Source organism: Callospermophilus lateralis, chromosome 16, assembly GCF_048772815.1.
Source record: "Callospermophilus lateralis isolate mCalLat2 chromosome 16, mCalLat2.hap1, whole genome shotgun sequence".
Taxonomy (NCBI): Eukaryota; Metazoa; Chordata; class Mammalia; order Rodentia; family Sciuridae; genus Callospermophilus; species Callospermophilus lateralis.
Window position 1 is genome coordinate 43,894,686 of NC_135320.1, and position 12,797 is coordinate 43,907,482.

At 35.5% G+C, this 12,797-nt stretch overlaps 1 protein-coding gene across 6 annotated transcripts in view; it reads left to right on the plus strand.

Moving 5' to 3' along the window:
- Positions 1 to 619: 619 nt before the first annotated feature.
- The window catches only part of Lrrcc1 (leucine rich repeat and coiled-coil centrosomal protein 1), a 35,332-nt gene continuing 23,154 nt past the window's right edge, over positions 620 to 12,797 (plus strand). For 3 of the 6 annotated variants that reach the window (XM_076836066.1, XM_076836067.1, XM_076836068.1), the window contains exons 1-6: positions 679 to 910; positions 3,200 to 3,405; positions 3,705 to 3,770; positions 8,096 to 8,263; positions 9,990 to 10,165; positions 10,261 to 10,473. In XM_076836066.1, the coding sequence (XP_076692181.1) occupies positions 822 to 910; positions 3,200 to 3,405; positions 3,705 to 3,770; positions 8,096 to 8,263; positions 9,990 to 10,165; positions 10,261 to 10,473 (918 nt within the window). In that variant the 5' untranslated portion in view covers positions 679 to 821. Of the gene's footprint in view, positions 911 to 3,199; positions 3,406 to 3,704; positions 3,771 to 8,095; positions 8,264 to 9,989; positions 10,166 to 10,260; positions 10,474 to 12,797 lie in introns of all 6 variants that reach the window. The other 3 variants (XM_076836070.1, XM_076836069.1, XM_076836072.1) reach the window with 3 other exon arrangements.

Sequence of the window (12,797 nt, forward strand, 5' to 3'; positions counted from 1 at the left end):
CAGGATAATGACATGATCAGATTTAAGATACATCTTTGATCTACACTCTTTGACATTACTATGGCTTACAGTAAAATCTAGTCAGGAAGGACCTTGTACATGTATTATTTTCCCACCTAGGTCAGTTATTTCCATAATTTCCCTTGACCCAGCAAGACCACACAATCACTTCCTTTTCAAAAAGTTAGTCCCTTCCCCTAGGACTCTAGTTAGCTTTGAAGACCCTGGACTCTTCCTAGCATTTGCCACGCTAAACTGTGTGACAACCGTTCCCTCCAGTGGACAAATGCTTGCAGTAACCAAAACGGATCCCACTAACTGCTCATTGCAGAGTGAACAACGCACAGCAAGACGTGCACAAAAGTTCAGTGAATCAACGGGAGGTGCAACGGCGGTTAAGAGAACAATTTATACGAATGTATGGCTATGGAAAGTTATGTAAAGCCAAATGCTGCGAAACCATCTTCTGAAGGCAGTAGGTTATAGCGAGAAAAAAAAAAAAATCGCAGAGAAACAAACAGGATGCGCCACATATTCCCAAGTTCAACATTCCCTGGGGAGAAAAAGAAAAAGCTTTGCTCTACGGCAAGCCCCAGACGGCGCCACAGATGCCGTAAAAGGAAGCGAAACACTGCGTGGAAACCCAGCCTCCAGCTTTGCGGCACGGTCGGGGCGGGAAAGTGCCAGCGTCGGTTGGAGGGAGGGTCTTCGCCCCGCCCCCCACACCCGGGCTGTACCACCGCGCTCCGAGGAGGCGTGTTCCAGGATCTCGGACCCAGTGCTGGCCGCCAGTTAAGTCCCCGCTTCCTGTCGCCGGTACCATGGAGGCGGCGGTAGAGGCAGAAGTAGAAAATGAGGACGGCGACAGCAGCTGCGGGGATGTGTGCTTCATGGACAAAGGCCTGCAGAGGTAAAGGGCGTTCGGCAACCGGGAGCGGCCCGCGCACCCCCAGGGCTGCGACCGTGGGTGGTGTGTGGCTTGGCGGGACCCCCGCCCCCTGGCTTGCGGCCGCTCTTCTCTGTGAAAATGCTCCGTGAACGGGCGGGAGTGTGAGTCCTGCGTGCCTCGGCCCTGGGCAGTTCTCATGGCTCTGCCCGGCCTTGAACCTGCCCCATCACCTGCTCCACCAGCCTTCAACCACTTTTCCTTCTGCTGCTCCTCTTTCTTTAAGGGTTATTGCTTTGCTGCCCTTTAAACATCGGTCTTCTCCTGTCCTCTTGATTCTCTTCTGTTACCCTGAAAAACAGTGACAGCATAGCATCCCCGGCAACCGTGTAACACGCGTTCTCTGGTCCTTACTGGTTGTGCCTCACTTATCTTTACCACCATTCTCATTTCTTCTGTACAAAGCACTACAACACATTTATTCATATACTTTTCGAAAGTACTGAACATATCTTATTGAGTTTCCCTTTTCTATCTCATGCTACCCAAAGTTGTACACGGCTTTTAAGTCTCTTGATTCTGCATTACTTATTGGCCCCTGCCTACCTATTCTTTCCTTTTTTGGGGGGTAAGGGGTGGTACTGGAGATTGAACTCAGGGACACTCAACCACTGAGCCACATCCTCAATCCTATTTTTGTATTTTATTTAAAGACATGGTCTCACTGAGTTGCTTAGTGCCTAGGTTTAGCTGAGGCTGGCTTTGAACTCTCCATCCTTCTGTCTCAGCCTCCTGAGCCACTGGGATTACTGGCATGCGCCACCATGCCTGACCCTGCCTACCTTTTCAGTCTCCAGTTTCTGAAGTTACTTTCTAGCCTCACTGAGCTACTAGCAATTCTTTTGTAGGTGTCTCAGCCTTTGCACATGATATACCTTTGTGGAGTGCCCTGCTCTCTGCCAGTCTTGTTACTGATAATTATGCATCTTGTTGTCAATCCTGATCTAAAATTTACCAGATTACCTGGGAAGATGTTTTTCAAAGGAATGTGTACATTTTTTATTTAATAACAGCTGCTATTTCCTGAATGTCTTTCATGTATTGGGGTTATGCACATTATCACTAATCTTCACAGCAGCTTGCAAGTTAATTTTTCTTATACCAGACTTCATGCAGCTGGTGAGTAATTAAATTCGAAATTCAAACTCATTTGTTTCACTCTCTGCTTTTTCAACTCTCCCACATTGTATGCACAGTATTGATTTCCAGAAAGTGTAGTGCATTAGACAATAAAGGATTATATTTTGGAGAATGTGTTAATAGCACAAGATCTGGCACTAAGAATGTCAAGAGCTTTGTAATGTTTTGAACAACCAATAAAAAATAAAAATAAAAAAAAAGAAGTTATGTAATTGGCAAGTGCTTCAAACGGCTTTAGAAATTGCTATTTTGAGATTTGCAAATGCTTCCTTGCTGCCATTTAGGTTTCTACAAGTTTATGGTAGTTGCCACAGCTACTACTGATGCCTGTGAAGTTACTGACTCTACATCCGGCTTCTCTAAACTGTGCACTGTAGTTTGTATGCCTTGAACTATTATAAGAGACGTTCCAGTTACAAATAGTAATTGAAGGAGTCATGAGATGAGTTCTCTTTAGGGGACATACCTTCCAACTTGAAATAGAGGACAGGGATGGAAGAAATACCAATAGTTAGTGATTTCTTTGGTATCATTTATATTCTGGATTAAATAACCATTGTACACAGTGAAGAAAGTAAGATTATAAACTTCTTTTGTGAGATTAGATTTGTATCTGGGCTCTGTTACCATAACTGCAGGAATGTGAGCAAGTTATTTAATTTTTTAAAATTTTAGTATTCTTATGATAACATACTGTGTATAGTTGTCAGAATTAAATGATATAAAGAATCTGAGGCTTAAAAAGTTTCCATTTGTTCAGGTCACACAGCAAGGTAATGTGCAAATTAGGATTCAAGAGCCTTTGCAATTATTGACTATTCAGTATTCCTTTGCTATCTGCCACAGACTTTGCACATAAAAGCTAGAAATGCCCAGCATCACTCAACCTCCTTGAATAGCTTCATATTTGTATAAATGGTCTGAAATATTGGTTTGTGTTGTAAGAAGCACTGTGTTTTATGATTACACATTTCATGGCACAAATGGAAAGGGCATCATTCTGGAATGAACAGAGCACATAGTTATTTATGTGCTATTTGGTTAGTTTTAATTATTTGGTCTTGCTTATAAAATACATTTTTACTTTTTTATAATATATATTTTCTTTTGTAGCATATCAGAGTTATCTTTAGATTCAACCCTTCATACCATCAATCTTCATTGCAATAACATCTCCAAGATCAAAGCCATTGATCATATTTGGAATTTACGACATTTAGATCTGTCATCTAATCAAATAAGTCAAATTGAAGGGCTAAACACACTGACAAAACTATGCACTTTGAATTTGTCCTGCAATTTGCTCACAAGAATAGAAGGTTTGTAAGTGATTTTCATGTAATATTTAACATGAAGAAGGTGATTTGTCTATTTTTCCCCAAATAGAGTGGAATAGATAGTACCATAAACTTTTGAAAACTGACCCTAAAACTCATCATACAAAAGTTTTCTTATAGAAAAGTTTGTTTTTTAAAACTAAATATTTTCATAAAATTTATTTCATTGTTACATCAGATTTGCTTCAGTACAGTTTAATAGTACTGTAATGCTATACTTCTAATTTTTTAAATCCTGCAAAAGCTTTATTTTATTTTGTTCTGCTTTATTTTATTTTTAGGACTTGAAGCACTAATTAATCTGACTAAACTGAATTTGTCTTATAACCACATAAATGATCTTAGTGGTAAGTAGATATGTATGTATTTTTGATGATGCTGTGTTTGCAATGTGTGAAGAGTTAGCTCATCATGTTGGAAAACTCCAAGTTGAATCCAGATTTTGATTGTAGAGCTCATCTAGAGAGTATCTTAAGTTTTAATTCTTTTTTTGTTACTGCCAAAACCACAGCTAAATAAAAAATAGATACAAAGACTGGAATGATTTGGTTGCAGGGGGAATAGAAGCTCCTTTAGAGGAATGATGTTTTGTTTTTTGAACCAGGGATTAAACCCAGGGGCACTTTACCTTACCACTGAGCCTTATCTGCAGTCTTTCTGGGGAGTTTGAGGGGGAAGGCGCCTCGCTAAGTTGCTGAGGCTTTCTTTGAACTTGTAGTCCTCCTGCCTCTGCCTCCCAAACCACTAGGATTATGGGCGTGCACCACCATGCCCAGCTAGGAATGATGTTTTAATGTTAGGTAATTAAACATACTGTTATATAGAAAGGAATAGTTCCAACAAAACTTTCTATAGTGATGAAAATATTCTAAATCTGTGCTGTCTGATATTTAGCATCCTTGATGATTAAGGAAATGACAATTAAAACGTGACTGTTGAGCCCTTGAACTGTGAATTTGCAACTTAGGGACTGAAATTGTAATTTTATTTAATTTTTATATAAGTATAAAAAGCTATCTGTAACTAGGCATGGTGGAGTACCCTCTAATCCCAGGAATTTGGGCGTTTGAAGCAAGTTTGAGACCAGCTTAGGCAACTTAATGAAACCCTATCTCAAAATAAAAAATAGAAAGGGCTGGCAATGTTACTTAGTGGTAAAGCATCCCTGGGTTCAATCCTCAGTACCAAAAGAAAAAGCCACATGTAACTAGTGGCTAACACTATAGCAGATATGAACAATGTAGATATGCAGCATTCCAAAGACTATTATTTTTTCTCTTTGTGCTTAGATAATCTAAGAAGATATAAAAGTTGTTGCCTACTTTTTAAATGATTAAAGCCATAACTAATCGAACAAAGTTTCAAGAGTATTATTAGAATTATCTCTTAGAACTAATAAGATTTTACTAATCATCTTCATAACTTTGTCAGTATTTGAAACAGTATTATTCATTTGTTAACTTATTTTTCTTCCCCACTAATAAGACATTACCTTATGCCTGGTGCCTAGTATACAAATATAAAAAACCAAGTTAGTGCCCTTAGGCTCAGGTAGCAATTGCAGTTTATTTGAAATCTTTTTTTCACTGAATACATGAAAGTTTTAGAATTTAGAGTTTAAATCTAACTCTGTTGCTGCTGTGTGATATTTTACTTTTTGGACACTGTTTCCTTACCTGACAAATGATTTTCAGGTAAGAGTTTTCATTCATTCACTAGGAAGATATTTGTTGCAAATTGCTTTATCAAGTACTGTCCTATAGTTATTAAAAAAACAACAACAACAGTAAACAGATAAGGTCTTTGCTGTAACAGGTCTTACATTATATTGGGAAGAAACACATAAAGTTGTATCAAGTCCTTCCTCCCGTAAGTAAGCAAAAGATTTAAACAGACACCTTACCAAGATGATGCACAATGGGCAAATAAGCACGTGGGAAAAAAAGATGTTTAGCATCCTTGGTGATTAAGGAAATGACAATTAAAGTATAGTGAGATACCACTTCACATCTAGTATGGCTAAAATTTTAAAAAATTAAAGCATTGATGAGATTGTAGAGCAACTAAAACTTGCCTATATTGCTAGTACAATTTAAAAAGTATAACCACTTTGGGAAAGAATTTAACAGTTTATTATAATGGTAAATGTATTTGTAATTATTCAGTTCTCTTCCTCAGCATTTAACCCAGGGAAATTAAGATGTATTCACACAAAGACCCATATGTGAATGTTTATATGAACATTTTATATGCTTGTGTATTTATGACTGTTCTTAATCTTGAAAACTTGGAATTGACCTGTATATCCAACTGGTATTATAGTCTATATCTTACATGTCCCCCAAAGACCATGTGCTCAAACTTTGGCTGCCAGTCTGTGGCACTACTGGGAGTCAGTAGAATCTTTTGGAAATAGGGCCTACTTGGAGAAAGTTAGGTCATTGGAGGCATTCCCTTGAAGGGGAGATTGGGACCTTCACTCCTCTCTCTCTCTTTGCTTCTTAGCTGCCATGAGAAGAGCAGATTCCTACCATAACATATTGTGCTACCAAAGGCCCAAAGCAGTATGGCCAAGCAGCTATGGTGTGAAACCATGAGCCAAAATCAATCTTTCCTCATTATAGATTATCTCAGGTATTTTGTCACAGCAACAGAAAGCTAATGGTAAACAAATTTTGAAACATCTGTGTAATGGAATACTACTTGGAACTAAAAAGGAATAAACAATAATACGTGCAACATCACATATAAATCTAAAAGGAATTATGCTAAGTAACAGAAGCCAATCATAAAAGGCTGTATCAAATGATTCCCTTCATGTGGCATTCCGATAAAGGCAAAGCTGTAGAGGCTTTTAAAAATCAGATTTTTGGTTGCCAGGGTCTGGAAATGGGGAGAGAAGATTGATTACATAGGAACAGAAGAGAACCTTTCAAAGTGATAGAAACTTTCTATGTTGTGATTATAGTGGTAGTAGTAAAACAGTGTATGTCTGCTAAAACACACCAAATTGTATACCTAAAGGGGGCAAGTTTTAGGAACTTAATATCAGACAGAGTTGAGGATTATGAAGAAAATAAAGGGAGCAATCCTGGATGTTCTTATAGATCGTTCTTAGAATGCTAAAGTTTTATATGTTGAAAAACACTTCAATAAATAACTTACATAGCATACAAAGACACTAAAGCAAGATCAAGCTTGCCATATAAGAAAGAAAGCTAATGAGGGGTTTAATGTGCTAAGAAAAGGGATAGGAAAGTAGGCAGAGGCCAGGTCAGTACAGTTTAAAAGCAGGCTGAGAAATTTACATTTTGTTTTAGGCACAATAAGAGTTGTTAGAGATTACATAGGGAATGACATGATTTATGTTTTTAAAAGATCACTGCTGAGTGGAAAGTACATCTTTAGGTAGATAGAAAGTAAATAAAGGAAAGCCGAATCAAAGATAAAGTCTCTGGATTAACGGATATGAATGGTGGTACTATTTGTTGACATAAGAAAAATTAGAAGAGGATTACATTTTCGAGATAAGTAATGAGAACACTGATCCTGTCTTATTAAACTCGAGAACACTGTTGAACATATGTATGTGTGTGCATGTAATACACATTTTAAGAATGGGGTGGGATTGGGGGTCATGGTTGGAGTTGTGGATTTGGCGGTTAGAAGCACTATTAGCCATGAAACTAGAAGATTCCAAAAAGTGTGTAGTTAGAGAAGAGGAGTAGCTCCTGGTGCACTCTACTATTAAATCTAAGAGGATCATCAAGTTAAAACAAAAGTAGCATCAAACAAGAACCTAAAAATGTGATGATAATTAAGGAGAAATGCTAAGGACTGTGAGTTACAGGAAAATCAGATCTTACAGAGATGGTCAAAGCCTTCTGAGAATGATGAGTAGAAGTTAGCCAAAGGACAATGAGGAGAAAAGGGTATCCAGTCAGGTTGAAGAAACAGAAGAAAAGGGTGAATAAAGTTGAAATGTGGAGAGGGCTAAAATAAATGAAGTTGTAAAATTGCTCCTGTTGAGGAGCAATGTGTGCACCTCAGGACAATTTTCTAGGAAACGAATCTGGGTCATTTATCCACTAGTCTCTTTGATAGAGGTAAGCCCCTAGAAGTGTTAACTCCCTCACACTTCCAGGCTTTACCTTTGCTGAACAAGCTCCTTCCCTTTTGAGGTAGGAAAAGAGGGCAAATGCAAGTGCTTATAAGGGCACACTGACAGTATACACTTACTTGTCCATCTTAGCTACAGCTGAAGTCCAGGGTGGTCAAGGTAACAATAGTATCTGCTACAAAGTATTCCAAGAAATATTATCAGGGAGCTAAAATGAATGTTATTTGTATTTTATACTGAAACCAAGAAAAAGAAAGTGTAGTGCAGTGTTACGTCTGGTAATCAAAAATGGTACCTTGGGAAATTCCAAAGCCATTGTTTTGTGCTTATTTTCATTAAATGCATATAATGACCTAGGGAGTTTTTTTTTTTTTTTTCCATTAATACCCCAGTACCCAGAAACCCCAGGGGCTAAGGCCTCAGTGAGTTTCTAAACTTGTGTTTCTTCAAAACAGCAATTGAATTTTCCTGTTTATTATAGATGTATCTGTTCACATCAACATCTTATCAGTGCTACTCCTTTGCCTCAAAAGCATTTTTTTCTTATTGCAGGGTTGACGCTTCTTCATGGACTAAAGTATAAGCTTAGATATATTGATCTTCATAGTAACTGTATAGATAGTATCCATCACTTACTTCAATGTATGGTAGGATTGCACTTCTTGACAAATCTTACTTTAGAGAAGGATGGAGAGGGGAATCCTGTCTGTCGTGTACCAGGTATGAACAATTAATTTAATACTTTTTTAATAGTTAATAATCAAAGTTTCTTCATTTCCAGAATTTGGTGTTTGTGAACTTTTTGTTTTAGTTTTAATCTTTGTAATGTTATATATTTGGGAATTATATAATTACAAATAATTACAAATAGTTTATTAAGACAGATTGCTGTTAGAAGAAGATGGGATGAACCAATCAATAGTTATTTTATTTAGACAGTTTTATATTTGATAAGTGAATGCCTTAAAATTATATTTTATCACTATGGTATATCCTAATACTATGTAGCCATTTAGGAAGGGAAAAAAAGGAACTTAGAATCTCTGTACTGGTAGTCAGTTATCACCACGATATATTGAGAAAGAAAAACAAGTTGCAAAGTATTGTATGTAATATATACAACAGAATATCTAGAAAAATACACCAAAAAAAATAATATTGGACAACTCCAAGAAAAGGAACTAAGTAGCTAGAGAGTTCAGGAAATATTGAAAAAACTTTACTATGTACCTTTGAATTATGTATCCTGGATTTATAACATTTTAATAAGTGAATGATTATTTTTTTTTAAAACACCTTAAACTTATTACATTAAACAGTGTTGCAGAAATGCCATTTGATCTAATTCGGAATCAGTCAAATTGGCAAAGATAAGAGAAACCAAACTGCCAGTTCTAACTTCAGTTATCTCATGTTACTTAACCAAACAAGAAAGTGGATAGAATTTTGAATGTACCTTCTGAAACTCTGCTTGGGTGTAAGTTGGCTATAAATGCTCCATTCTGTCATTCATATGCTACTATGGGAAAGTTTTTTGTAACAAGATAGCCTGTTCTGATTATTTTATTTTATTGAAAAACATTTTTTTTATTATTTTTTAAAGATCATGTAATATTATAAAGTCTGCTTTAAAACCAGGACAGATTTGAGAGTTTTCTTAGGGGAAAAACTTATTTCTAAAACTTTGTATTTTTTTTTTCCTCTTTTAACCCTAACGTCAAAAAATTGTTTTTTTAACAGTCATGTCTCAAGAACTTTGAGTTCCTACTTTGAATCTTTATTTCTTTGGGAATTTATCCAAATAATTCATTGGTCTTTCTGACAAATACTTGGTTGTAAAATTATAGGAGCAAAATTGAAGTGCTCCTATTAAGCTAAACAAGAAATTAATGTTAATCTGTTAGTTTCTTATTTTTTAAGGGAAATAAATAAATATATTATTCATGGATACTTGATAAATCACATTTTAATATTAATTATGTGTAATTTAAAAAACAAAAGGGACATGTTTCACTAATGCTTGAAGCTTCACTGGGGAAATTCTGGTGCTTTGATCATCATCCACATCATCCTTAAAACATGTTTATGTTACTTAGATTTATGCTAGTTCTATTAAAAATACAAAAGACTTGTTTAGTTTTCTTCCCAGGATAAATTCCTGCTGTTTTCATACATTCATAGCTTTAAAGTAATTTGAAGTGGTGATGATTATAAGTTCCTTACCTTTATTGGGAAAATTATTCAAGAGGAGTGAAAGGAGCATTTTGTTTCTTTTGTATTTAATGATTGCATGCTAGAAATGTTGAATACATAGCATTGATGACAAGTTTATTTGTTGTTCCTTGGACTAATTTTATCATTCAGGTGATAGATGTAGTAATTTATTTTATAAAATATTAGCCCTTTTTAATGTTTAAATTTTCACTTTGAATGATTTATTTCAAAGGGTACAGAGCAGTTATTCTCCAAACTTTACCACAGCTTAGAATTCTAGACTGCAAGAACATATTTGGTGAACCAGTAAATATGGCAGAAGTAAATTCATCACGCCTACAGTGCTTAGAAGGTCTTTTGGATAACTTAGTTTCTTCTGAGTCTCCCCCAAATATAAGTGAAGATGAGGTATAGTATTTTTCCCCCCTAATATAAAAAATACCTTTAAACTTTACTAAATGAATGAAAATTTAAAAGGATTTTTGTTTGTCCCTGTGTCATAGATCCTTGATAATATGCCAGTGGTATCATCGCCCATCACAGAGTTAACTCCCTTGGAGCAGTTTGCAGATACACCAGCAGATACACATGTTTTGACATCGTTTTTATCTGTGTGTCCATCTTCTGAGCCAGAGAAAATTAATCATGAAAAGGAATTTCAGAATGAGAGGAAACTCCAGAAATTAGATGATCAACTTTTACATCTTCTTGATGATGTAACTATTTTTCCTATTTTTGGAAAGCCCAATATGGGAATATGGAAGAGAAAAATAGTTAAGAAAATGAAAAAAATATATATATAAGCTGACCAACCAGAAACAATCTGTATGAAATGTATCAATATGGGGCTGGGGTTGTGGCTCAGTGGTGGCGTGCTTGCCTAGTATGCATGGGGCACTGGGTTCGATTCTCAGCACCACATACAAGTTAATTAAAAAATAAGGAAATAAAGGTTCATCAACAACTAAAAAGTATTTTTTTAAAAAGATGTATCAATATGTGTATTTTTGTTTTCTGGTATGGAAATAGGATTCTGTATAGCAATAGTGTAGAAAATATAAGCATGCATTTTCCTTATTGCCATTCTTCACATCTTCATTACATAATTCCTTTGTCTTGTTCTTCAGTGCTTCACCTTATTTCTGTCCCTTCATTTTTTGTTTCAACCTTAGGTAAGCTGAAAACTCTGAACTCAGTGTTCATTAACACAAAGGACACTTCTGGTCCCATACATCTCTTCAGCTCTTATTGGCCAAAGCCATTTCTAGAATTTACTGCTTAATATAAAATTAATTTACATAGTTCTGCTTCATTTCAGTTTCCAGCAGACCATCACCTAATTAATTTCTACTTTCCTGGGCTGATAATCATTTTTTAACCCTTGCTACTGATTCTCTGGTTGGTAAAACTTTGTGAACTATATTCATGAATTAGGGGCTAGGGTTTGTAGCTCAGTAGTAGAGCGCTTGCCTAAATGCTTGAATTACAGTTCATAGAATTTACTTCTATTGTATCTCCAGCCCTTGCTGCGGCATTCTTGCACTGATCAACAGTGATTCCCCACTCTCCCACCCCTGGGAACTGTACCACCTGAATGAAACAGATTATTACTTTGCTTGCCTGCCATCTGGGTATAGGATATAAAAAGAGTGGTATAAGCTAGAAAGATTATTAAACGCTAAACATTTGTAAGTAAATTTTTTTTTGTTTCTTAAATGTTAATTACTGAGCTACATCCCAATCCCTTTTTTATTTTGAGATAGGGTCTTACAAAATTCCCAAACTTTCAATACTTCTGCCTGGGGTTATAGCTGTGAACCACCCTGCCCAGCTTAAGTATTTGCATTTGATGTAAAATACAGGTGTATTCCTGAATTGGCAAAATATATATATATATATATACTTTTACCCAAACTTTTTGAAGATGAACATTACCATCGTGCTAGAATGTTCCTCCTGTTTCTTTCTATAAGCAGTCCTTCCCTGCTTCTTCAGAGGAAATCATTTTTCCGATTTTTTCCTATCATAGATTATTTAATATTTCTTCTAGAATCTAATAAAAATGGGATGATATAGTATGTACTTTTCATGTAAGGCAACATAGCCTTTTGAAGTTATTCCATGTTTTGTATAGCAATAGTATTTTTGTGTGATATTCCATTTTATGACTATGGTTTACATCTTTATAGTACTGGTTTATTTCTAAGCAGTATATGTGTATCTATGTAGTATATCTGAAACTGAAACTTTTTCCAAAATTGAAAATTTTATGTTACTCCCATCAACAGTATGTGACTGACTTCCAGTTTTTCTGCATCTTTACCAATGTTTGGTGTTAGCATTGATTTTATTTTAGCCATCCTACTGGGTATATTCCTGGCATTCATTTTTATTTTAATTTACATTTCATTAATGATTAATGATGAACACTTCTTATATGTGTTTATTGTGATCATGTGCTTATGTATTTTCTTTTGTGAGGTATCTTCAAAATTTTTGTTCATGTTTTTATTGGGTTATTTATGTATTACCATGTTGTGGGAATTCATTATTTTTCCTGGATAACAGTATTTTGTCAAGTGTATCTTCGGTGAACATTTTTTTTCCCCAGTCTGTGCTTTACATATTAATTTTCTTAATGGCCTTTTGATAAGCAACAGTTTTCGTTTTGATAATCTGATCTCATGTTATGGTTATTGTTTTTTTTGTGATTTCAAAATTTTTTATGTATCCCTAAGTAACAAACATATTCTTCTGTGTTATTCTCTAAAAGTTTTATGGTTTTACCTTTGGTGGTTAGGTCTATATATATGGTAGGGGTTGAAGTTCACTCTTTTCCCTATGAATATTCAGTGATGCCAGCACCATTTGTTAAAAAGGCTTTGCATTGGATGAGTTTGATTTCTTTGTTTTTGTTTTCTATTCATATTTCCTGAAAGTTTTTATTGTTATTTGCAGAAGATTTAACCTGGTAGAAGCTTATCTGTACTAGAAGCTGAATTCCCTGTCATTAATTTTCAGGATATCTAGTTTATTAGAA